At 40.1% G+C, this 27,879-nt stretch overlaps 1 protein-coding gene across 1 annotated transcript in view; it reads right to left on the bottom strand.

Annotated features, from left to right (window-relative positions):
- SIK2 (salt inducible kinase 2) overlaps positions 1–27,879 on the bottom strand; it is a 210,806-nt gene that overhangs the window by 61,243 nt on the left and 121,684 nt on the right. Inside the window, exon 4 of the mRNA XM_073602422.1 lies at positions 13,489–13,650. Within this exon, the coding sequence (XP_073458523.1) occupies positions 13,489–13,650 (162 nt within the window). The remainder of the gene's footprint in view (positions 1–13,488; positions 13,651–27,879) is intronic.

Below are 27,879 nucleotides of genomic sequence, written 5' to 3'. Positions count from 1 at the left end.
GTGAATGAGGCCTTATAATGAGGAAAGTTGCCGTGTGTGCATCCCTTTAAAAACCATTAATGGCGAATAACCCACCAAAAATGAAATTCCTATTGCAGAGGATGCCTAAAATTTTACTGGTATCTCTGTGCAGGCATCTAAGAAAAATCAGTCAGCTAATCAAACAAGCAGGAAATTACATTTCTGGGGGTGTTCTGTACATCAACGGTTTTAGAAAATTACGGCGGCTTTAAAACTAAAATGAAAAAGGTATTTTCAATAACATAAAATACAAAATAGCTTGTTTAAAATGTTATACAATAATTTATATACATATTATAAATATATATATATATATATATATATAGATCAAATGATAAGTTAGAACCCGCTCCAAAATGCTTAGATTTCAATAAAGCATTCCTCACATCTCCCTTATTTTCATTTGTATTCTATTAATCTGACATGCAATATCATTCTGAAATTCAAAGAAACCAATCAGGTAACAGCTATCGATATATATTGATGTACTGAGGCATGTGTGTCCCGGTAATCAAACTATGTCACTATTCCAAGAATATATGAAGAAAGTATGCAATGTAGCAGTTAACACCCAGGAGATAATGAGGATACATAAGCTTCGGAAATGTGTGTCATCATTCTTCTGGATTTCAAGACATGTCACCTCTTGGATAAAGAAATATTCATTTCATTTTCCTCAGAGTAAAAGGATAGTTAATTTCACTGTAAGCACTGATATGGTAAATGTCACCCAAGGCAAGCAGAAAATTAGCGGGGTGTATTCAGTAGTCATGGGCAGAGTCTTCATCTCCTAACGTCTTGAATTCTAACATCTTCCCATGTGGGTCCCTCCCGACGTACATTGCTCAGTGTATATGCATGGCTGTTCAAAAACAGAGATCGATTATTTCTTTGAATATCTAAATTGGCCTTTCAACCTTTCCAACACAGAGGAACCCTTAAAATAACTTTCCGGTCCCTTGGCACCCCTGCTAAAAATGACTATGGCTACAATTTATGATACATTAGTGTGATGGTCTGTGGGAAGAACGCTCCGTTGACTTGTGGTCATAGGGAAAAATTACCCCCTTACAGATAGCTAAAAAAATCAATGGTGTGAGTGGGAACTTATCTGAGAAGCAGAAATTGTTGATTGCTCAAAAAACCCCTAGCAACCCTCTGGAGGAACCCTAGAGTTCCATGGAACACTTGTTGAGAAACCCTGATCTAAAGTACCCCTTAGCATCCAAACTACTAGTAAAGTGGAAGACCTTTAGGTGACTGAGAGGATCTTCCAAAGGGCTGAGAAAGTAAAGTTGAGCTTTGGTCCATCCTCTCCCGATGTCTGCTCATCATGTTTAAAGAGGAGCTGCAGTTTTTCCCAAAAAAAATAAAAGTTAGCAGCTAAAAATACTGCCAATGAGCCCCTGGGATAAGGAGCTCATTGTGTTAACTTTAGACACAGGGAATGAGCTGGCACTGGCAGACTGTATGCCAAGCGTGAGCTTTTACTCTATATTGTGCCCTTGAACCAGTTAATCATCATGTCCTGCTGGAGGGCACTGGGGTCCTCTCCATTAATCCCACTGAACATAACACTAGGCTTTAAATACACTCTCCCAAGTACAATATACCAATGGACTTTACATTTGCAACTGTGTAGGAGTACCTAGACTCTACTACATAGGCAATTTGATTTTTACTTAATGGGTCCCAGGAACCTGCCACCAATCTCAAGAGATCATGCAATGCTGTGATTGTTCAACATTTTTAGGATTTCTAGCCTTTCTGTTTCCAGTGAGTGAAAGAGAATACAGTTAATCTTGTCTATGTCACACAAAAAAAAGAGTTCAGATCTGTTTGGTTGCAACCTTTTAATTTTTATTGGAAAATACACTTTTTTTACATAGGACAATGACATTTATACCAACATTATATACTTGTGCAATTCTATGTGTATGTGCTTAGATTTACAGAGGCGGTTTAAAAAAAAAAATCTGTAACCAGAACACATGGGGTTAATGCAGCTCTTATATGCCTAATTAGCATAGGTATACATGAGCCATGGAAAGTTAGCACTTTGGATAGCTGCGTAGGACATGTAGGATTAATTATTAGAAGCCTAATTACCAGCATTCTGTGCTGTTTTCTCCTTTGTGATTATGGTAATGTAGAAGTAGTGGATGATTGGGTGGGAAGACGCCGCTGATAACGGGAAGGTAGGAGAGAGACTGGGACAGCTAATTGTCAGATCTGACCCATTTCATGCCCTGAATGTTAATGAACAGTGCTTGACGTCAATGCCGAGCGAGCTGTCCATCAGAAAGATAGAGCCAGCTATCGGGGGAGCTGCAAAAGGGAAGCAGTTACTTTCACCTTGATTCACTTACAGCTGCATGCGGGAAAAGCCACATTAGGCTGGGCTGAGCATTCCTACATGTTGATTAGAAAGATATGCAAATACCAAAAAAAATAGGAGTTTTTTTACTCACTGTAAAATCCTTTTCTCTGCGTTCACTGAAGAACAATGGTCAGAGATTCAAGATCTTCACTGAGTCCTTCAGTCTAGGTTCACATCTATGCGGCTGCGCTTGATGCGTTTTTAAGGCATGTTTTGCAGTGCGTTTTTAAACCCACGTTTGTGCATGCATTTTGCCTGTTTTTTCTCTTTAAAAATGCACTGTAAGCATAGGAAGAGGCCCTTGTCCTCAAATGCACCCTCCCCCCCTACATGTTGAGGGCATACAGCCTGGTATGGTTCAGGAGAGGGATGCTCGCTCGTCCCCTCTGTTTTCTGACCTACTGGGCAGCATGCTCAGATAAGGGTCTGGTATGGAGTTTGAGGGATCCCATGCTATTTTTTAATAAAAGATTTTGGTGTCGGGGGTCCCCTCTGAATCCATACTATACCTGAAGGGCCTGGTATAGAAGGGCCTGGTATAGACCTGGGGGGGGGGACCCCACGCCGTCATTTGTTTTTTTTTGTTGTTTTTTTTACATTCAGCTTTCAGCAGGGAAGCCCGCTGACAGCTGATGATTCATCGGTTGTTAAGAATGCGGGGGCCAGCTTCCCCGCCCCCTGCTTAGCAACTAGCTATATACAGTGTTAAAATAAAAACTGTAAAACACATAAAAAATCGCATCACAAACACAACACTTGGTGCGGTTACATTGAAGTCTATTACCCAGAAATTGTGAGGAAAAAGTCTCCGGCCCTTTCAAAAAACGTACCGGATGCAAAACGCATAGATGTGAACTTGTACCATAGGAAACCACGTTAAATGGACCGTAGTGCATTTCTGCAAACTGCAAAAACGCAGTAAAAAACTGCATAGGTGTGAACCTAGGGTCAATGAATGGAAGAGAAATACTAAAGCCTGTTCTGAGTACCAGTGGAAATGTTCATTTTTCTATAGCAGGTATTTTGCAAAAGATTTTTCATTCAATATTAAAAATATTTGTCATGATTAACAGTAGGTTTTTGTACCATCAGTTTAATTATACATTTTATATACTATACATTTTATATTAAACTTATACGAACATAGTCCCAAAGGCTCTTTATAAAGGCATTGTCTATGTGCTGGGAAATGCATGTAACAGTTTTACATTTAATGATTAATTAATGATTATTGCACTAAACATGGCCAGCTATACTGTAGCTTTGGCACAAAATTATATTACATAATAATTAAAATTGAAATTTTTACTTTGAGTTGATGTTTACCAGGCTTTAAGCCCCGATGCCTAGTAGACCCCTCTCGCCCCCTCTCCCACCAGCTTTTTTCTGTGCCCTCTTGCTCTACATCCATTTTTCAACATATAAGGCGGCTTGTAAATGACCGATTTTTAGCTCCAACTAGTACAAGTCCCTGCCCCACTTCTTCCTGTTAGAACAACCCAGCTGTTTGGAGCACTGAACCGTCATGATACTGTGCCTACTCCTTGTCAGAGGCCTTTCCCAGTAATCCAGGCCCTTAGCCTTTATATTCTGAAAAAAGGAATGCCCACACAAAAGAAGTGTAATTGCTATACTTCACTGGTGTCATTTTGTAAGATGGCAATTACTTTTACTTCGCACTGATATACTATATAGGGTCACTTGACAGTACTTTGTCAATCACATATAGCGGACGATCCGCAGCAGTCACATGTGAAAGCAGCACACAATCTTCCCTTTTACAGCCTCTCCCCTTCCCAGGGTCGTTAGTACTCACTCAGGGGGCTCTTGCTAGCCCTAGGCTACCAGTATCCAGCTCACAACTTTCTGCTTGCTATTCCAGATACAGAATCACTGCAGCTACATCTCTAACAGTACACTTTTCTCAGGTCCTCAAGGGGGATAGATTAACTTCAGAGAACACTTTGACCTGAAAGGCCTTTTGCAATGCACACCAACGTCTGGGTGCAGAACTATCTTACCCTGTCCTCCAGCCCTGTTTAGGGCCCCTGCCCAAAATCACTAAACCCATACAATGTGGGGTATCTGGCTCCCCAGAAAAAGGTCATAGAGGGAGGTGATGGGAAGGACAGAGAAGCTGGGCCAGCACAGACAGTAATGAGATACCCCCAGAAGAAAAGGGGACTATGACATGCAAGGAGGAGGGGGCTATGCTAGGTAGTTTACGATTTTCAAAGAAGTCAAATTTGCTAGCAAACTCTAAGGCACATTTTAAGTGAATGAAAAGAAAAATGTTTATGAAAAGCAAAAAAGTTGCATATGTAAGCATTTAAAATACTTGATTTGACTGATTTTACCTGCATTTTTAAAAAGGTGATAGGCTCTCTTTATCTGGTCTCTCTTTAGTCTCTTTAGACTAGCACACAAGTCCTCAGCACCATCTATTTGATTAAACGTGACTATTTTCAGTTGCAGTTAGGAGGTTGTTCTAGTTTACTATTTCTTATCGTTTCTTTTCACTTCTTTTAGTGGTTCACAATGGGGACAAGCCTAATGCCAGACACAGGAAGCAAGCTTCAGCCAGGAGAGTTTTAGGGGTGACTAGTTAACAGGATCAGAGTAGCAAGTACAACTGGAAATGATACGGCCAGAGTTAGGAGATTAGTTTCTTCTCAACCTCTGAGTGACCCATATCCTCCATACACAGGTTCATGGACAAATTAATCTGCTGCCGTTGGCTGTGAAATACCGAGCACTCTCTAATCCACACAAATTTGATTGCCGCAAAAAAACTTTTATTCTTTCATTGTTCATTTTTAGTAACTTAGATGTACAATCATCAACACTTTGAAAATGTAAAAATAATTACTTTAATGTTGTTAGGCAGGTAATGTCACCTAAGTTGTGAGTGTTTTTAATATATTTTAAACAAAGTGATGAATTCTTTCGAAAAATATTAGACCGCGGTGACAAAACTTGTTATTTTTGCAGTGTCATGTTAAAGTGGTTCTGAAGTCTTAACATTGTATACCTTACAATACTTGTTTTCCCCATCCCTGTCCCTAAGCGCTAACGAGCAGGGCCCTCTGATTCCTTCTGTATTGAATTGTATTGTAATTGTACTGTCTGCCCTAATGTTGTAAAGCGCTGCATAAAGTGTCGGCGCTACAGAAATCCTGTATAATAATAATAAGAAACAATTAAGTCTGTTGACCCAGTTGTAGCTCCTCTACCTTCTCACAGGACACACACAGGTACTATAGGCTTCTGATGCTGCCAGTCAAATCCTGTGAGTAGAGAGCAGGTGGGGGGGAATGGCTGAGCAGCGCTGTGTACATCTATGGACGCACACTGCCCGACTCAGGAGCGCGCCATCACTGATGCCTGCATAGCAAGCAGCACTCTTAATAAGAAGGGGCAAAGTGTGCCAGCGGGGGACTCCAGAAGAGGAGGCAAGGGACCCCTGTGTGCATTATCATTGCACAGAACAGGCAAGTATAACATCATCTTTATTTTAATGAGGCTTTAAAGTGTATATCAAGTCAATTTTATGTTTATTAAAAGTCCATTCACACACAGAGGCACAACTGGGCCCTGCCCCTGCTTTCTCCTTGTTGGCTCACTGGGTGTGACTGTCTCAGCCAATGAGGAGGAAGAGTGCCCGGAGAGCCGAGTCTCTCATGCACATTGCTGGATCATGATGGGGCTAAGTAAGCTTTAGGGGGGGCTAAGTAAGCTTTAGGGGGGGCTGGGGGGGCCACTACACTAAGAAGGTTTTTTACCTTTATGCATAGAATAGAATGCATGAAGGTAAAAACTCTTGAGCCTTTAGAACAACTTTAAATATACCTCCAATAGTAAGCTAATACAAAAAAAAAAAAAAACAATTAAAATGTATCAAGTTTTTCATAAAATATCTTTAAAAAAGAGGAGTTAAAAACAAATTATGTATATATGCATTGGGAATAAATTTACACAAGTAGTAAATAAATAGATCTTGATGTGTCACAATAACAGTACACAGAAATGAGAAACAAGATCTAAGCATTTCACATAAAAATGTGTGTAAGGCAGACATCCTAAACTTTTTCCCATAGACGCCAACTCCAAAAGGGAGGGGCAGGTATCAAAGGGCGACCAAAAACAGGCTCCACCGGCCCGTGGGGGATGCGCTCCATGCACCTGTCACAACGCCCGATATAAATGTATCCGTCCAGAATATTGTGAGTAGGCATATAACCAAGAAAAGCCGAATTGTATATTGCCTACTGAATGCAAATTCATCAAAATGCCATTACCCCAGGTCCACCCTATGCAGTTATATATAGCCTACTGCTCCCATACCACTGCAATAGTAATTCTAGTTCCATTTAGGATCCTTTTCCTCCAGGAAAAGTGGGAAAGAGTGAATAGAGGAATCTACACTGCTGGCCATTTTCTATCTGGATATCTGCTTGTATGCAACCACTGTTGGGCTAACAGTTTTCTACCCAGCTCCTTTAATTTAGAAATTTAATTTTTCCAAGCTGGACGGTGCCAAAATAAAAAAAAAAAAAAAAGAGTACCCGCGGCTCAAATTTCAGCTGATTAAACAGGAATTAGGGGACTGGGGCCATAGACTGTTCTTTTTTTGATTAAGCCAGCTTGTTGATCATTGGATCAATCTCTGTTGAGCGGGAGCAGCCATAGCTGGATTGAAATTTCTTTGGTCTCTGCAGAACCGGCTGAATTTTGATCTATTTATGGGCAGCTTAAAAGCTTAGTTCCGTTGCCCCGTTGCTACACATGCTGACTTTTAATATTAGGACACTTACCTGTCCTGGAATCCAGCGATGTCGGCACCCCAGTCAATGTTTCCATCAGCTGTCGGGTGCTGCCGCCGCCAATGCCGGTGAGGGAACCCAGCAGTGAAGCCTTACAGCTTTACAGCTAGTTCCCTGCTGCGCATGAGCTCTCTTACTGGCCGGCAGCAGGGGAAGGAGGAGCGAGGCCAAACGTCTGACGTACCTCACCGTGGCGAGGTCCGATGGAAGTGGGGACAGATTACCTGCCAAAAACAGGTACCCATTCCCCCCTCACCCCCCGAAAAGTACCAAATATGGCACCGGAGGGGGGAGGAATCAGTAAAGCAGAAGTTCCACTTTTAGGTGGAACTCTGCTTTAAGAGCAACTTTTGATGAATATACACACTGAGGCCCATACCAGTATACTATAAAGGTGGAAAGGGTAAAGATTTGCTAAAGGTTGGGTGGTATCTCCTTTCACACTCATAAACACTGGTAATGGTAACACACAATCCTATTGTTACAAAGTAGATTTAATAATGAGAAATTATTTATTTAGGGAAGGGATCAGCAGAAATACACAAAAGGATGCTTAACTAAAAGGTATTAAGAATGATTATGATCCTTTATAATGCTAGTATAAATAAAACACCAAACCGCACTCGTCACCCTCCACTGAAATACAAGACATACCTTAGCTGCCTACCTACTAAGCAAGATGGGAATGTATTCTGTGTATTGAATGGAAAGTGTTGACAACAGCCCTATGGATATTAAGACATGACCTTTTTGGCGTAGAAAGCTTACTCAGAATCTGCACTAGCTTAGGTGTGAACACACAAATGTTTAAGAAGAGTAACATCTCCAAGTATGTATATACTGAGTACATATGGGTTTTCTCTTTCTCATTCATTTTAATAAATCCCATTAAAGGTAGACTCCATAACACATACCATGTGGTATAAGGGGCACTGCCTGCTGGGCCTTTGATTATGTGTCCTAGCACTGTTTCGTACACCAGGCTCCACCATAGGGAATATTCTCTAGTTGCCATTACGTAGGGGTTTTTAGAAACTTTGCAAGAAAAGGAATCCTAATTATATTAAATGATCTTTAAAAAAATAAAATTACATTGGTCTAGCCTGGTTACATCTACTTTTGTATAGCTCACATCCTGCAGGCTGCTGGAGATAAATAAATTCAGTGTGGTTGCCTATTCGGGCAACTGGTCTTCTGTATACCAAACACACGTGGTCGTTCGCTTGACATCTCGACCACTGAGAGATTTTTTGTCAATGGATATAGAGCGTTCTCTGAATAAACAAGGCAGAAAAGAGGTGGATTACGTCACAATCACCACCTTGTCCAATCAGAAAACACATTGTATTCACAAAAAAAAAAATGGTGGTGGTGCTTAGTGAGTGACCGCCTCTGTTCAGTATGCAGAAAGCAAGTCTAAGAAGAGACTAGCGCCGACTGGATGTAGCTTGGGCTATGAAGTGAATATCTGCATCCCAAGTGGCCCTCCAGATGTAAGCAATGAAGAATTAGATGTAGTCAAGCTGGAGCAATGTAACTTTAAAAACAAGATAATTCCTGGAGTTCAGCTATAAATTACTTTTTGCAGTCTGTTTTTCACACCCTTCAGAAAAGCAATATTCACACACATATTCCATCCCCATTGAAGTGCACAGGAAGCGTTACATGTAGAGAAAAATAACTCGCAAGACAGGGGAGCTACATGGTTTGAAAATACCCCCCCAGTCTGCGAATGCCTTGCTCAATCTAGTAGCATAGCATTCTGAAAACATTTATAAAAAGCTGATTTTAGTGGGTAACAACTAAATAAATACTGACAACTGCAGTGTTTCCTGGATTGCATTAACAAATCAATGAATGATTTGCTGATTAGAGATTCTCAAACCTCTTACTAAACTGAATCAAGTGAATCAAACAATTTATATGCAGGTTATTACAGCGGTCATGTTGGATTTCAAAGCACACATTAATAAATGCACAAGTGCTAATCTCTGCCGTATCCAATAATTGTTGTCAAAAATGGTCCAAATTCTCCCGCTATGGGAGAATGAAAGGGAGGATTTGATTGGTTGCTAGAACTGTCTTTTAAATACCTCATAATAGGCCAAATGTTAATTTGGCTTACCCATTTCTGAAGACTCTGGCTGTAAACTTGCAGCGTGGGTCAAGTCATGTTTTACTATATAACTGAAAAGAGGCGGATGCAAGGTGTTTCATGGTGAACGTAGTGGATTTAAAAAAAATTCTATATGCTAAAATACAGTAAAATGCACCTCAGCTTAAAAAGGAGGTGAGCTTTCATCATTCATATGCTCATCACAAAGTCCGTTCCTGAATTCACACCCCCATGTCAGAATCTGCATTGATGTCAGAGGGCTGCATGCCTTTCCAGTGAATCAGCATTTGTAAGTCAACAGAAAGCCAGCGAAGGCCCGGCACACCATCACCCGATGAGAGGACCCGGACAGGTTATTATCACACGCATTTGAGGAATCCATTCTGCAAGGATCACACCTGTTTAGAATTACAGGTACTTGTGCACCAATGTATCTGATGTTTGAGGGTGCGTTAAAGTTAATACTTCAAGGCCTAAAGTTGAAACCCTCAGTTTTGTATCACTTTTAGTAGACAATTAAATAAATCTTTATACTCAGGAAATTATTAATCTGTTAATCCTTGCCTATGTTCCCGTTTAAGCTGGTGCCATGTTCGCTGCCCCAGGTTTCCTGCTTCAGGGTGGCTCCTTTCTCCTGCTGCATCCTATGAAGCCACCTTTGTATGCAGGAATGAGAGTTGTGTCTCCCTACACTGTGTGCATTAATAGAAACACAACCCCTGTAGCCTAGGATGGCAAGACAATCCCCTACTCTTCCCTTGTCTAAGCTGGCTCTCTGGCTCCACTGTCCACTGGTAACTCTTTCCTGTAAAGAGAAACAGCACTGAGAGCGCAGAAACCAGCAAACTGCAAGTGCTGGGTGAGAAATTTGACAAATAGTTCACTAAAATATGTTTAAAGGAGAAGTCCAGCCTGAGATCGTTAGGCTGGGCTTCTCCTAAGGGTCACAGGAGTGCAATTCGTTTTGTACTCCTGTGACCTGTTTTCAGCAGAGAGCGATCTGAAGTCCGCTCTCTGCTGACATCACCAATATCAGTCCAGACACCACGTCATCCCCACTTCAGAAGTCTGGATCCACCAGTGTCTGGACTGATAGCAATCTCAGCTGCTGAGATAGCCGCTACCCGCCCCTCCACAGCTCAGCGCCCCAATGAGCGTGGAGGAGCAGAGCAGGAGAGCTGTTGATTGACAGTCAGCAGCTCTCAGCTCGGGGAGCCGAGAGAACCGAGCCACTGGCGATGTTCGATCGCTCAGTTCTCAGTGCAGGGATGACGGGGGACAGATGCAGCATCGGACCGAGGCAAGTATAAAACTGCAATAACCCCCAAACCCATACTTCTCTTTTAAAGGCTCATTCACACCATACGTGCATGAAAACTGATGGGAACTGGAGGGAAAACCATGCAGATTTCACTTGCAGACACATGAGTTTTCATGCACGTTGACATCAGTTTTCATTTGCGTGCCCTGTTCACACTAATATTGAGGTCATGTCAGTTTTTTTCCCGTGGAAAAAAATGCTTACACGTTGCAGATTCCTGCACAGAAAAAATCTGCACGTTGAGGTGTAAACAGGGCACATAGAGAACCATTGTTTTGGTTGTGCCCTTGCAGAATGCATGCAGAAAAACTGACGTCTCTAATGTGTTAAGCTAAAAACACACAGTTTAATAGTACTTTAATGAGGAATGGTCTAACAAACAGGATTTTTTTTTTATTAAGGCCTTGTTCTGCATGTGCCTGTTCACACCAGAATGTGCAGATTTTTTCTGTGCAGGAATCTGCAACGTTTATGTAGTTTTCTGCACAGGAAAAAACAAAAACGGACGTGACATTAACATTGGTGTGAATAAGGCACATAACTGACATGCATGAAAACTGATGTCAACGTGCATAAAAAAAATGAGGGAAACACGTGTAAATTGACGACTCTGCAAGTAAAATCTGCACAGTTTTTCCATCAGTTTTCACGTATGGTGTGAACTTGCCCTAAAAGTTACTGGAACACTTGACCATTTTTTCCTTTATTCCCTGTGATGGAAGAGGATGTAAATTTTTTGCATATTTTCCAATGCATCACATGAACAGTCTCTTTAAAGGGAATCTAATGGAGGCCGCCATTACTGAACTCTTTTAAGAACGCTATTTCTCCTGCGGTCATGCTGATGCTTTGGCTTTAATGCCTCTTTAATGTCTCTGAGCCACTGACTTGGAACAGATAGGGAGATAAGGACTTCTTACACTCATTAACAGCATGCTTGTTCTGGTCCTTTGACTCAAACACCTAAGTTAGGGAAAGCCAGGCAACTCCAGAAAATGTAACAGACTCTGGGATTTCAATGCTTATTCCAATGGTACAAATGCAAAGAAATCTTCAGACAAGCTCACTGGGTCTGGAGGCTGCTCTCATACACACAGGCCTCCCTCAATGGGTATCTCGAAATATACAAATAGACACCAAACCACGAGGTAAAAGAGTGCAAAGTGCCTTTAAGTGCTGGTAATAGTCACATAAAAATAGACAATGTTTTGGGGTAACACACTGCTCCTTCATCTGGCTTAGAGGAATGGAATAAGAACTTTAATGGACTCTAACCAAATGAATCTATTTCTGATCTTAATGATAACAATTATAACAATGTAATCAGCAGCAGTCAGGCAAAACCAGGCAAATAGTGTTCAGAGAAGGCCAACAAGTCCAACAGCCCTCCAACCAACTTACACTTGCTATCACCGGGCCCCTATGACATCACTACAATGGGCCTGCTAAAGTACCTGGATATGGGGGAGCATGAGAGGATCTGTTATATTTTCTAGGCCTGAACATTGTAACATGAGGCAGGGGGTGACATTCTTACCCCTTTGTAAGCTCTGACACCATTCGACATGGAGCCTACACAAGGTTAGACCTGTGGAGGAACGGAGCGGCAGGGAAGCATAGGATGGGCGAGTATAAGCAAGTCATGGGGATGTCACTTTAACAAGAACAAGGCAGGATCCTTTCAAATTATGGATTTTGGACTTGTTTAATTTCCTCTTAATTACACCACGCAGATGATATGAAAATAACAAAATGATTGGCTGCACACAAACATTTTAATTTCTGAGCATGTAAATGTTCATTAGAGGCAGGGTTAGACAGATTATTATGCACAGTAGACAAGGCGGTGGCTTTTCCTGTATATTTATTGGCCACACGTTTCATCTCACCATCAGCCTTACAGTATGTACTGTATATATTTACACACTGCCACAATATTCTGAAGCAGGTTAGGGCATTGAACATTATTGTGACATTTCATTTCAGCTCTGATAAATTATATTCATACTGCATTTAATCGAATCATTTATTTGGACAATGCCTTAAATTCTGAAACAAAAGATAAGGCAGTAGGAAGAACTACTGTGATGTCAGTGAATGCAGACTTGTGTGTTAGACCAACAATATATACCGCGCACTTCTGATCACCAGTCTTGGAGGCTCATACTAAATCTGTAATGAAGGTAAAACTGTTTGCCAAGATCCTTTCCAATTTTGCTATAACCAGTTCTGATTTTATAGCATATACTATGCTCATATAAAATCTTTTTTTTTTCCACAGCTTTACTTGATTCATGGCCAGCTAATTAAGTCAAAACGTTACAGCAGATCTCACAAACTTTTTTTTTGTTGTTTTTTTTGTTTTTTTTTTCTAGGATGACCATACCTGTCTTAATAATTACAATTGATGTGACTAATTTGAGTTTCATTAGCAAAAATCAGGACTTGTACAAAGAGGACCGATAACAGGGTATTCATTATTGTGCACCAAGATTTTCATTCTCATATTTTATATCTGTGCAGACCAAGGTGTACCTGCGGGTTTCTTTATATTTATATTCATAAGTGCCCCGGGTACCTCAAGGTCCAGGACTCGCATATATGCAAATCTTTTCAGTTTGGAAAGCTGAGATGTGACAGCCCCTTTCTGCTCATCACTAATGGTCCCTACCAGGCAAGAGCGGGGCATACCAGAGCTACACTGTCCAAGAGAAGTTGAGCTTTGATGCTCTGGCATGATTATGAAGATATCCAGGTTCCTGATTTTCAGTGAAACTATTAGTCGAGCACAGCTGGGTATCCTTTATGCATATAAAAGAGAAGTTACCTGCTATCTTGATGTTCATGTGATTATCTAGCAAAAGGTTTTCAGCCTTCAAATCCCGATGGACTATATTGCAACTGTGACAGTACTCCACAGCAGATAGGATTTGCCAAAACTTCCTTCTAGCTTCTGCTTCACTGAGACGCCCATGGTTAGCCAAATAATCTGTGGGGAAAACCAATGAAATTCCTTAAGAATCAACAAAAATACTGTTATAATTATGATTTTCATACAGCACTGATAATAAATCTGTCAATGGACCTCACTAGAACCAACTTAATAACTTAAAGTATACGGTTTGAGATCTGTCTTTTAAAGATCACTTACAAGCAGCCTTCTATTTTTTCAAAGTATATCTAAAGCCAAAACTTTTTTTTTTGGTCTGGATAGAGTAAAGAAAGGGTAAATCCCATCTGGGTTTTTTGCTGTGTCCCATTGCAAAGACTGGAATTTTCTTCCTGTCCTATAGACACAACTAAACGTAAGAGGTAATCTCTCAGATATAAGGGAAATATAGTTGTCACCAGAACTAGTGTTAATATCAATTCAAACTTCTCCCGGGGCAAGAATTGTGTGTTTTAAAGTGGACTCTCAGGTAATACATATTAGAAGGAAATCTAGCTCAGAACCCCAAGTTGCTGCCAGATACAACACTACTTGGCCTCACCTCAGTCTTGACTGTCCCACAAAAGGTAGGGAGAAGTGGATACATTTCAGGCAACAATTATTTTATAAGTAACTGTTGCTGGACTAATTCAAAAGGTCAGAATAGAATACAGCAGTCACTAGATTAGTGGCTGTTGAATTTTTCAGATTTGATTATCGGCGTTCTTTAATACATCATATTTCTGCACATATTTCCAGGAATACAAAAAACATATTTTTTCCTGGAAAACTTACTGATAGTTAGACCTACACAACAGATGTACCGCACACAGCCTTGTTAATATGACATGTGAAAATGTGAGTCAGTTAAGTCCCCACGTATCTGAGAGTTTTTTGCAGGCTGTCTATAAAGTCAATAATAAGTTGCAAATGCAAACTGTGTACAAAGCACATTATTTTTTCTTTTTATATGATTGCAGGTATTTACAATTTATTGTACATTCATAACAGTCCCTGCCCTCAAAAAGAATACATTCTAAAGATCCCACCTCACGTGAACATATCCACATACTAGGGGTAGTTCAGAAAGAAGCCAATTAACTTACCACCATGTCCTTGAAGTGTGAGGGAAAACCTATGCAAGAACAGAGAGAACTGTGTCTGCTATTAACCAACCCATCACAATCAATATTTTTTTTATTATTATTTTATTGTAGTCAGACCAGTAGAATATGAATTCTTATAATCTGCACATTGAATTTTCCCTATAAAGCAAAAACTATCACAAGGTGGATATCAGCACTACCTGCTAGCCTGAATAGGGACTGTAGGTTTTTTTTAGACTCCAGCCAAGAATTCTACTCAGCGCACTGTGTCAATTTCTCAACACAGGTTGCTGTCCATCTTTGTGAGCCTTGGTATCTATTCTATTTATCTTGTTTAATAACCTACCTGGTTTCGGTTGTTCAACTATCTGCTGCCTGTTATGACTTTTACTAAATAATATCTGCAGTTAATGCAATTCAAAGTCTTATCTTGGGTAATAGACTACACTACTGCCAGGCAATTTAGTTCTTTGATTGAGCATGCTCGAGGGCTGTCCAGTAGAAGTCTCATGTAGTGAAATCAGTATCTCCTTGCACTGACCCTTGGTGAAGAACAAACACTCTCTATTTATATACCAGAAAAGCCCAGCCACATCTACCATTTAATACAAAAAGTTTTTACTCTAACCCACGACAGAGAGAAATGACATTGAAAAAATAGAGTTCATGGATTGGGGGAAGGAGCAAGAACCAGGATCTGGTACAGAGATTCCATCTGTAGAGTATCCAAAAGATAAAGCGAAGCCAGTGGCGGACTAAACTGCCTTACACCAAGAGTATTTTTGGGAATATCTTAGTAATTTTATAAAGTCAAACATTCAAATATTAGAAGGGACCCCAGAATTCTAGATAACCTAGACAGTATAAACTCGCCTAACAATATCTTCTCCATAACATTTTACCATCAGTGAAAATATTTTGTCATGTGATTTTGCCTTTAGGTATTTGTGTTCCAGTACTTAAAGTTCCTTGTTACTGCTCAAACCTTCAGAAAACCTTCTAACCAAACACACAAAGTACTTCATCAATTGTGCTTTTACTTGTTGACATCATATTTTTGAAGAGACTACTAGACATATTTTTTATAGATAAAAAATTCACATAGCCACATTCCAAATGATGACAAAAATTATTAATATTAGGTGAAACCTTTAAAGTGATTAAGTAGGAGGAAGATAGGAAAAGAAAATTGAATGGACCGATAGAATCTGATAAGGGTGACACATGCCTGCTTGCAGTTTTACCTTAATCCGTGTTCCAGTTCTACATCAATTTTAGCCCTGTCAGCCACCAGAAACACGTGTTCCTCTTGAAATATTTTTTAGTATTTGTATGTCAAGGGAGAGAACACTTCACATAATACCATTAATAGATATAAAAGTATCAAATAAAAAAACACAGTCACATGCAGCCCACATAAAAATATGTCATTTCGACAGTGTGTGCCCTCCATTTACTTGGTTTAAAAAAATTCTGCCTTGTCAAAATTGTCCTGCTGACCTGTTTGTGTTCCTCCTGTGCTATGCTGTCAAAGAAAAAGTTGCTGCAGGCCCTTTTTACAGGTGCCCTCAGTTCCGTCTCAGTAGGGGATCCTAACCTGATCCCCTGCGGAGCTGGATCAAACAGAAATGTCACATATGGGACATTTGTACCTGTTCCAATTTTCCCTTCATCTCGTGATGGAAAAAAAGTGAAGTCCTGTATGCAAAAGGTGAAAATAAAGTTTAGAAAAGAGGAAGGAAAAAACAAAAACAAAACCTATGGAGACACCACATTCAAGGACTGGTAAGTGCATTATATTCATTTTTTTGTTCTTGGGTTTAGACGGTGTTAAGATTTGGTAAATAGACCTCTGGACCTCATACTGAAAAATAAAGAAATGGCAAGTATTCCTCTGTGTTGAGTCCCTCAACCCTATTTACTGAAGAAAACCTTTAAATTCATGATAGATGTTAAAATCTAAATTATTTTCTCATTCTATAAAACACACATGACCTGAAAACAACATGTTCAGACTATTTCAGCTGTAAGAAGACCTACAAGTGTCATCCAGTATTTAATAACGCAGGTTCATTAACAGAGAGTACAAGTCCATGCTGAACAGCAGAATAATTACAGGTAATTATAAGCCTAATTATTGGTCATATATAAGCAGATATTGGATATTCCAGGAATCACATTTATCACTATTGTCAGCAGAAGACATATAATAAGGTTGCATTTACCGGTGAATTATTCTTCCATTATAATGGTAATTACTGACAAATAGTTAAAGCCTAATCTGTGGATTAAACGGGGAATATTCAGTAGCTACCATTACCTTTCACAGATATTCTCACATTTACAGTTAAGCGTACGTTTATATGACAGTTGCAAAGGATCCTGGTTATATTTTAGCGGGCAGCTACAACTTTGCATGTTAACTTACAGTTGTGAGATAATGTTTATGCGTCCTTGATAATTTACTGGATTTATGAATAAATCAAAAAATGTGAATAGATCACCCCAGTCATAATACCAATCAACCCAAAAAGGTGAATTAGTGGTGCTGCATCCCAGAATAGATTTTACCTTCTAGGGTTTACGTGGAATTGATTGTAACAGGGGCCATTAAGAACTTGGTAGGTAACTCACACTGACGGCTCTACAAGAACATTAGAATTAGAACTAGGGACAATAAGAATGGAGTGCCACACCCAGGGTAAAGGTCCAGATATCAGATTTATTTCACTAAAACAGACCATATGTTCCAAAGTCCCTTGATAAAGGCAGCATCTCCCGATCCTCAGAAAGCAATGGCTACATATATGTAAATATCGGACTGTTTAAAACAGAATAAACACATAGGTGCGAGATAAGTTTGTGAATCCTTGGCAATTTAACAGATTTCTGCTTGTTAGGCCTCTTTCACACGGGGCAGATCAGTCATGATCCGCCCCGTGAACATCCGCTTGCTCAGCGGGGATAGCTCCGCCGATCCCCGCTGAGCAGGAAGATGACAGGTGCATCGCTGCACACTGTGCAGCGACGGACCTGTCAGAGCGCCGCTCTCCCCTATGGGGGGATCGGATGATGACGGTCCGTAGTGTCCGTCGTCATCCGATCCGATCCGAAAACGGAGGAAAAAGTAGGTTTTTCCTCCGTTACACTTTTCGGATCGGAGCGGGTCGGATGTCAGCGGACATGTCACCGCTGACATCCGACGCTCCATAGGGATGACTGTATGTCCGTTTTTCATCCGAAAACGGATGGATGAAAAACGGACATACGGATCATCCGTGTGAAAGAGGCCTTAGTGTAAGTGGTGCTGTATCTGAAAAATAAATTCCATGGATGTGATTGTAACAAGGTGTGTTAAGAACTGGGCAGGCAGTTTACCCTTGCTGAAGGTTCTACAAGAACACTTTGGATTGTAACTGGGGAAAACAAGAATAGAGTGCCACACCAAAAAGGTAAAAATCCAAAATGTCAAGTTTAGTTCAACCTTCACTTTTATCATTCTTCCAAGCCTTGATGAAAGGGGTGTCTTCCTGACCTCCAAAATACAATGGCTACATACAGTATAAGGAACATATGGGACTTTGTGGAATAAACAGGATATTTGGACTCATCTTTGGTGTGGAGTTCCATTTTTTCTTTTCCTGATAATAATAAACAGAAATCCTCTTATTTAGCAACTAAGGCCCCTTTCACACTGGGGCGGTGGGGGCGTCGGCGGTACAACAGCGCTATTTTTAGTGCTGCTGTACTGTCGTTCTTGCAGTGGTATTCGGCCGCTAGCGGTGCGGTTTTAACCCCCGCTAGCGGCCGAAAAAGGGTTAAAATCCCTCGTACAGCGCGGCTATAGCCGCGGTATTGCTGCGGTATAGCCGCGCTGTCCCATTGATTTCAATGGGCAGGAGCGGTGAAGGAGCGGTGAATACACCGCTCCTTCACCGCTCCAAAAAAGCGGTTTGCAGGACTTTTTTCACCGCCCTGCCTGCGCACCGCTTCAGTGTGAAAGCCGTCGGGCTTTCACACTGAACAAACAGCGGAGGCTGTTTAGGGGCGGTTTTCAGGCGGTATTTTTAGCGCAATACCGCCTGAAAACTGCTCCAGTGTGAAAGGGGCCTAACAGGGACAACTTTTTTATTGCTTTTTGAAAACAAGTAAAAAAGTAAAAACCATAATTTATTTTTTTTCAGCGCAATTTTTATTTTTAGCGCAATACCGCCTTTTATTTTTAGCGCAATACCGCCTGAAAACTGCTCCAGTGTGAAAGGGGCCTAACAGGGACAACTTTTTTATTGCTTTTTGAAAACAAATAAAAAAGTAAAAACCATAATTTATTTTTTTTCAGCGCAATTTTTATTTTTAGCGCAATACCGCCTTTTATTTTTAGCGCAATACCACCTGAAAACTGCTCCAGTGTGAAAGGGGCCTAACAGGGACAACTTTTTTATTGCTTTTTGAAAACAAGTAAAAAAGTAAAAACCATAGTTAAAAAAAACAAAAGAAAACAAAAATACAAAAAAAAAAAAAAAAAAAAAAAAAATCTATAAACCCCTTAGAAAGCAACTAGCGAACCTACTTTTTGCCAATAAATCTATATATGCATTATCTGCTTTATAATATGCATAGGTGCTAATCTGACCCCATATTAGATAGTTTGTTGGTCTATTTGCGTAAGCAAAAATGTTAAAATTTCCTGTATCGTTTTGGGATGTTTTATGTTACAATAAAGCGTGTCTCAGATTGCACCTCAGCATTTCAGTGGGAATAAGTTCAGGACTCTGGGGCAAAAAAAAAAAAATGGACAAAAGAAAGTTCTCCACACACATTGCATTGTGGACTTTGGTAAATCGAATTAAAAACTAGCAGCTAATGAAGTATAACATATACACACATTATATATATATATATATATATATATATATATATATATATATATATATATATACACATATATACATACATACACACACACCCCTATATGCAGAATTTCCTAGATGTATTGTCTGAATTTTCATTCATTCTGATCCAACCCTTTTAATATAGCTCAATTGTACAATTCCCCTGTACTAGAACTGAAGAGATATATATATATATATATATATATACTGAATGATGGTTTCTATGACAAGCTGAAAAAAAATAAATTGTGTAGAATTTCTCAAAATGGGTTTAGATGAAAAAAGCCATTTGGGAGGGGAAAAAATTGTGTTGTAGAACTGAAGAGGAACTGGGGATTTTAGAGTAAATGTTGCTTTCAACAGAGCTCCTAATTACAATCATTTTCAAACAGAGAGTCCTATTGGAGGCTGCTGACCTTCAAACCTCCTCTGAGCTGCTCCTAATGAGCTGGTTGAGTGATATAGGCAACCACGTCAGCTTTGGAATAATCTCTGTTAAATGTCCCAGTATGTTTTGGAGTCATTACTCAGACCCAGGGGCATACGCACCTGCATTCCTCAAGCTAATAGGCAGCATACAGACAAAGCTGATTTCAGAAAGCTATTAACCCTGAGGCTCCTGGATATGGCTTAATAATACACATTCTTTGTTATTAAGCCTGCTTTTTATGCTGCACAAAGCATGCGTTTCAGTTCATTAAGGTACTTGAGTGAGCGACTTTGATCATCTTAAATGTATTTTGTGCCTTAATTTAATAATAATAATAATAAAAAAAAAAAAAAAAAGCTAATGACATTTTCTTTGCTTTTACTTTTATATCAACATTTGCCACAATTTTTTTTAATCAACATTTTTTTTATCCTTTGTTACATTTGCAGCCTCTTTGCACTGACTTCCTGTCTACATGCATCATACACTCCAGCAATGCATGGCAGTTCTCAGAGAGGTTTTTTTGAGGCCTACACTTGTAGTCTCCATCAGAAGCCCATGCTATAGGGTGACAAATAATGTAGCACAAAGCTTGTAAAACGCTCAAGTCAGGCTTTTCTGTTGAAATCTATGGGGCCAAAAACGCTTGTAATCTGCCAAAAAGAAGTTTATGTACTTCTTTGAGCGACAGGCGTTTTACTTCAGGCAACAGAAGGCTGATATGTGAACAGGACCCATTGAAATGAATGGGATTTGATAAATAAATGAATAGGGGGTAGAATTATAGCATTTTTATTATTTTTTTTTTTTTACTAGTAATGGCGGCAATCTGCGATTTTTATCATGACTGCGACATTATGGCGGACACGTCGGACAACTTTGACACATTTTTGGGACCAGTGACATTAATACAGCGATCAATGCTATAAAAATGCATTGATTACTGTAAAAATGTCACTGGCAGTGAAGGGGTTAACACTAGGGGGCGCTTGGGAGTTAATTGTGTTCCCTGGGAGGTGGTTCTAAATGGAGGAAGTGACGGATCGTGGTTCCTAGCTAATAGGAACACACGATCTGTCACTCCTGTCAGAACAGAACAGGGAAGTGTGTGTTTACACACACTCATCCCTGGTCTGTGTCTCCTGCTCACGATTGCTTGTGGCCGGCGGTCATCGCGACTATCAACCACGAGCATCAGCACGCGCGTGCCTGCTATCCCGACCCCGCGAGCCGCCGTATAGCTTCGACGGCTCGTGCAGGGGAGCCAGCCTGAAACGGCATAACTGTAGTGGCTTCCCCCTTCAGGGGTTAGGCTGCATTCGCATTTGAGCAGAGTGTCTTTGGTCATAAATATTATGTTATTTATTTATAAAATTACATATATCTGTCTGTAAAAAGACTTGTTTTCATGGAAATGTTCCAACTGACATTATGTAAAAGAAAAAAAAAAAACCAGGGAGACAATATACAAATACACCATCACAATATGGATTATTTTTTCCTTAAAGAGAATCTAAACTATTTTTTTTTTTTTTTTTTTTTTTAGAAATGCATGATCAGCTTAGGCCGGCCATAGACATTTCGAATCTTGGCCGGTTCAGCAGGAACCAGCCGAGATTCTAACTGTTTATGGGCAGACTGAATGTACCAAGTTGATTGATCAACTTGGGTACAACCAGCCTGCCGGATTTACTTGCTATCATCGCTAGCAGCTGCTATAGTCAGGGAAGCCCTGTCTATCGGGAGGACGACAATGTCTCAGCAGGAGGGATTCCCCTGTTTGCACTGTCTGTGTTGATATGGGAATCGTGCAAATTTCTTTTCTGCAACCCGTGGTTGCAGGAAAGAAATTTACACAGTCTATGGTAAAGTAGGCACATATCAGGAAAATGAAATACTGGGGTAACAAACAATATAAAGCTAGCTCTGTACCTTTATCACTTCTTTATAATGGTAATAAAGTGAGTAATCTTTGCCTTTAAGAGGCAGCATTTTGGTTGCCTGTGTGACCTTATCCCAAGGCTAGACTTTTGCCGTTAATTCTGCTTGGCGACATGTCTGTTAGGAGAGTTGCAAAGCAAGACAAAACACACGCAGGCTGCTTACCTACCTCCTTAACTACACGGCTGAGATCAGCTAAGGTTAAAGCACCCTTTGTGCGCAAATCAATGATTTTTAGGACAAAAAACCCACCCATATTGTGTACCAAAAAAAAAAAGTTAAATTGGCAGTCCCAGCAATGTTTATTTATTGGCCATATTTACTATAGTATAATATTTATTTTTTATTTTATTTCAGTTATTTATATAGCGCTGTTAATTTATGCAGCGCTTTACATATACATTGTACATTCACATCAGTCCCTACCCTCAAGGAGCTTACAATCTAAGGTCTCTAACTCACATTCATACATACTAGGGACAATTTAGACAGGATCCAATTAACCTACCAGCATGTCTTTGGAGTGTGGGAGGAAACCAGAGTACCCGAGGAAACCCACGCAGGCACAGGTAGAACATGCAAACTCCAGGCAGGTTGTGTCGTGGTTGGGATTCGAACCAACGACCCTTCTTACTGCTAGGCGAGAGTGCTACCCACTACACCGCTGTGACACCGAGAGCCAAGTGCACAATACGTACAGGTAGCAAGGAATTTTCCAATTATATTAAAACAGGACAGCACAGAGGTACACTATAATCTCAGACACGTCCAACTGTGCAGGGATACACACATGTACATTGGGGTGCTTTTAATAAAGATGAGCAGCACAATAACACTTTAACACATAGGTGAGAACGTGGTTTAAGCACCCATTTCTCTGCATCCAAAGTTTTTGCTTTACTTGAAAAATTTAAGAGAGGGCAGGAAACATATGGATTTCATGTACCCTTTAAATAATTGTAAACTTTTTTTTTTTTTTAAATTAAAATGATTTCTAAAGTCGGCAGAAGTGACGTTAATGGTTTGGAAAACCGGAAATGCAAAACGTGTTGACACATTTCCGGTTTTCCAAACCACTGACATCACTTCCGCCCTCCGTCGAACGCACGCCGAGCAGTGGCGAACCCGGATTAGTTCATTCTCTGCACTGATGCCTGTTTTTCTCAGAAGTGGCGCATAGACTGCGCAATTCATTGATCTAAAAGTACTTCACTATTCGTTTTTTTCCATTTTTCCCACTAAATATATTTGCACTAAACAGGGCACAGGGGGTTTAAAAGGAAGCTCCTTGGAACAGAAAGAAAATAAATTCCCAAATGCCGACTGTGCTAAAACATCACAGAGTGCAGTAAAGAATGATCAGCTATTATTGCAGCTTTTGTTTTAATAAATGCATCCAATTAAAGGTTTGTAAGGCGTAATCTCCACAGGTTTAAAAGAGGACACTTGGTACGCATTTACGGCACCTGCCAACTGCCTGGTCAAAGGTATACACTAAGCGCCGATTCACACAGGGGCAACACTACTTCAGAGCGACTTTAAGCAACTTACAACGTGACTTCAAGTCGCCTCCAGGACAGGCGACTTTGGCTATGGCCAATCACAGAATAATCAGTGCTCTGGGAGGGAGGGGTTTGCCTGGGTAAACCAATTTCTTTTCCTGTAAAGTCGCTTCAATATAGATGGAGATCCGACTTGGAGGCGACTTCCATTGAATTCTATGGGTACAGGTCGCCTAGAAGTTGAAGTAGTACAGGAACCTTTTCTGAAGTCGGAGTGACTTCAGTAGTGTACATTAAGACGGCTCTCATTGACTATAATGCAATTCCCAATGTCAAGCGACTTGGGGCGACTTGAGGGCTTACAAGTCGGATCCCAAGTCGTTGTAGTGTGAACCAACCCTGAGCCAAACAGCTCGTTAACTCTCTTCTGCATTCCTTGAGCTGAGTGTTTAGGCCAAAGCCAACCCTTCAATTGCAGAGTTTCTCCCAGCAGGACATTTTATGAGAGCGGGTAGAACGTGAGAGCGGGTAGAATATGACTGCGGGTAGAACGTGAGAGCGGGTAGAATATGACTGCGGGTAGAACGTGAGAGCGGGTAGAATATGACTGCGGGTAGAACGCAGACTGAATACGGACACTGGCAGTTCTGCTTCTTCATCCAGTACCTGTGGAGCCTCAACCTAAGAATTTGGTCAACTATAGGGATGACATTTTACATGCAGCTGTATGTCCAAAATATTGGGGAATTTTCTGTGGCCGCGAACACGTTCACTTATCAAAGAACTTTTTGTTAGTGCAACACTTGTGAGCGGTCTCAAAAACCAAGTCACATAAGGGTTCATATACTAAAACTGGAGAGTGCAAAATCTGGTGCAGCTGTGCATGGTAGCCAATCAGCTTCTAACGTCAGCTTCTTCAATTAAGGCCCGTACACACGATCAGAAAATCGTACAAAAAATTGTTTTCGAAGCTATCATGCGATAATCTGATCGTAGTACACAGCTTTCGAGAGTCGATCATGACAGTTCATACAATACCATCTAATCAGACAAGAACAAAAATGTTTCTCGTACAATACCAGATCATACGATTTTCATTTAATCAGTACAGCTGTCGTTCGAAAATACAATACAAGTACACTAAAACACATCACTTCCAAATTTTTATTCTGTCGTACGAGAATTTTCGAAACTCTGGCAAACTCTTCATTTTCGATATGGGACTAGCATGCAAAAAAAAAGAAAAAAAAAAAAGAAAAAAAAAAAAGGAACAATGATTAACGTGTATTGTATTTGTACTGTCTACCCTCAAGTTGTAAAGCGCTACGTAAACTGTTGGCGTTCTATAAATCCTGTATAATAATAATAATAATGATTCGTTCGATAATCTGATCGTACCAGGCATTAAGCTTTGACAAAAAAAAAAAAACAAACAACTGAAAGCCTATTGGTTTCTATGCAGAGCTGCACCAAGTTTTGCACTTTGCAATTTTAGTAAATCTGCCCCATAGTGCTATGCATGTTGCTTTTGTTATGTACAACCCCCAAAAAAAAAAAAAAAAAAAAAAAAGAAAAAAAAAAAGTTGGAACGCTGTGTAAAATCTACATAAAAACAGAATCCAATGATGTGCAGATCTCATAAACCCCCAATTTATACACAATAGGAAACAGAATACATATCAAATGTTTAAACTAATGCCCCATACACACGATCCGAAAATCGGACAACAGATCGTCCGTTTTTTTTTTTTTTTTTTTTTGCATGCTAGTCGTATATCAAACCTGAAACGTTTCCGAAAGTTACGAAAATTCTCGTACGACAGAATAAAAAAATCGAAAGCGATGTCATGTGTTGAAGTGAATTTTTATTGTATTTTCAGATGACAACTGTACTGATTAAATGAAAATCATACAATCTGGTATCATACGAGAAACATGTTTGTGCATGTCCAATAAAATAACATCGAATGAACTGGCATGATCGGCTCTCGAAAGCTGTGTACTAATGATCAGATTATCGTACGATCGCGTTGAAAGCGGTATTTTTCGTCTGATTTTCACATCACGTGTACGGGCCATAAGGGGATGTAACATTTTAAGAAAAAAAAAATGAATCGTTCATACTTCATTAAATGCATTTTTTAAGCAGTATACGTACCTAAATTTGACTCAGTATAAAGTGCATTTGTGAACAGGACCAAACTAATAATGCAAAAGCCCTTGGGGTTAAAGTAAAGAAAACTGGGGATAAAAAAAGATTCACTATCCTACAGTGCCTTGAAAAAGTATTCATACCCCTTGAGATTTTCCACATTTTGTCATGTTACAACCAAAACATACATTTATTTTATTGGGATTTTATGTGATAGACTAACACAAAGTGGCACATAATTGTGAAGTGGAAGGAAAATGATAAATGGTTTTCAATTTTTTTATAAATAAATAAGTGAAAAGTGTAGCGTGCATTTGTATTCAGGCCCCTTTACTCTAATACCCCTAACTAAAATCTAGTGGAACCAATTGCCTTCAGAAGTCACCTAATTAGTAAATAGAGTCCACCTGAGTGTAATTTAATCTCAGAATAAATACAGTTGTTTTGTGAAGCCCTCAGAGGTTGGTTAGAGAACCTTAGTGAACAAACAGCATCATGAAGGCCAAGAAACACACCAGACAGGTCAGGGATAAAGTTGTGCAGAAGTTTAGAGGGTTAGGTTATAAAAAATATCCCAAGCTTTGAACATCTCACGGAGCACTGTTCAATCCATCATCCAAAAATGGAAAGAGTATGGCACAACTGCAAACGTACCAAGACATGGCCGTCCACCTAAACTAACAGGCCGGGCAAGGAGAGTATTAATCAGAGAAGCAGCCAAGAGGCCCATGGTAACTTTGGAGGAGCTGCAGAGATCCACAGCTCAAGTGGGAGAATCTGTCCACAGGACAACTATTAGTCGTGTACTCCACAAATCTGGCCTTTATGGGAGAGTGACAAGAAGAAAGTCACTAGTGAAAAAAGCCATAAGAAGTCTTGTTTGCAGTTTGTGAGAAGCCATGTGGGGGACACAGCAAACATGTGGAAGAAGGTGCTCTGATCAGATGAGACCAAAATTGAACTTTTTGGCCTAAAAGCAAAAGGCTATGTGTGGTGGAAAAATAACACTGGACATCCCCCTGAACACACCATCCCCACCGTGAAACATGGTGGTGGCAGCATCATGTTGTGGGGATGCTTTTCTTCAGCAGAGACAGGGAAGTTGGTCAGAGTTGATGGGAAGATGGATGGAGCCAAATACAGGGCAATCTTAGAAGAAAACCTGTATTGCCCTGTACACACGGTCGGACATTGATCGGACATTCCTACAACAAAATCCTAGGATTTTTTCCGACGGATGTTGGCTCAAACTTGTCCTGCATACACACGGTCACACAAAGTTGTCGGAAAATCCGATCGTTCTAAACGCGGTGACGTAAAACACGTACGTCGGGACTATAAATGGGGCAGTAGCCAATAGCTTTCATCTCTTAATTTATTCTGAGCATGCGTGGCACTTTGTCCGTCGGATTTGTGTACACATGATTGGAATTTCCGACAACGGATTTTGTTGTCGGAAAATTTTATAGCAAGCTCTCAAACTTTGTGTCAGAAATTCCGATGGAAAATGTGCGATGGAGCCTACACACGGTCGGAATTTACGACAACAAGGTCCTATCACACATTTTCCGTCGAAAAATCCGACCGTGTGTACGGGGCATTAGAGTCTGCAAAAGACTTGAGACTGGGGCGGAGGTTCACCTTCCAGCAGGACAACGACCCTAAGCGTACAGCCAGAGATACAATGGAATGGTTTAGAGCAAAGCATATTCATGTGTTAGAATGGCCCAGACAAAGTCCAGACCTAGATCCAATTGAGAATCTGTGGCAAGACTTGAAAATTGCTGTTCACAGACGCTCTCCATCCAATCTGACAGAGCTCGAGCTATTCTGCAAAGAAGAATGGGCAAAAATGTCACCCTAGATGTGCAAAGCTGGTAGAGACATCCCAAAAAAGACTTGCAGCTGTAATTGCAGTGAAAGGTGGTTCTACAAAGTATTGACTCAGGGGGGCTGAAAATAAATCCATGCCACACTTTTCACATATTTGTAAAACATGTTCAAAACCATTGATCATTTTCCTTCCACGTCACAATTATGTGCCACTTTGTGTTGGTCTATCACATAAAATTCCAATAAAATACATTTACATTTTTGGTTGTGACATGACAAAATGTGGAAAATTTCAAGAAGTATGAATAATTTTTCAAGGCACTGTATCTTAATAGTCAGGCAGCCCATTGATTAGTCAGTTTTTTCATTCAGCCAGCGGATTGAATAGAAAGAAAAAAAAAAATGGACTTGATTCCCTCATCCACACATTCTC

This window comes from Aquarana catesbeiana, linkage group LG10, assembly GCF_042186555.1.
Source record: "Aquarana catesbeiana isolate 2022-GZ linkage group LG10, ASM4218655v1, whole genome shotgun sequence".
Classification (NCBI taxonomy): domain Eukaryota; kingdom Metazoa; phylum Chordata; class Amphibia; order Anura; family Ranidae; genus Aquarana; species Aquarana catesbeiana.
Note: the sequence above shows the minus strand (reverse complement) of the source record. Positions and strands in the feature narration are given on the sequence as shown.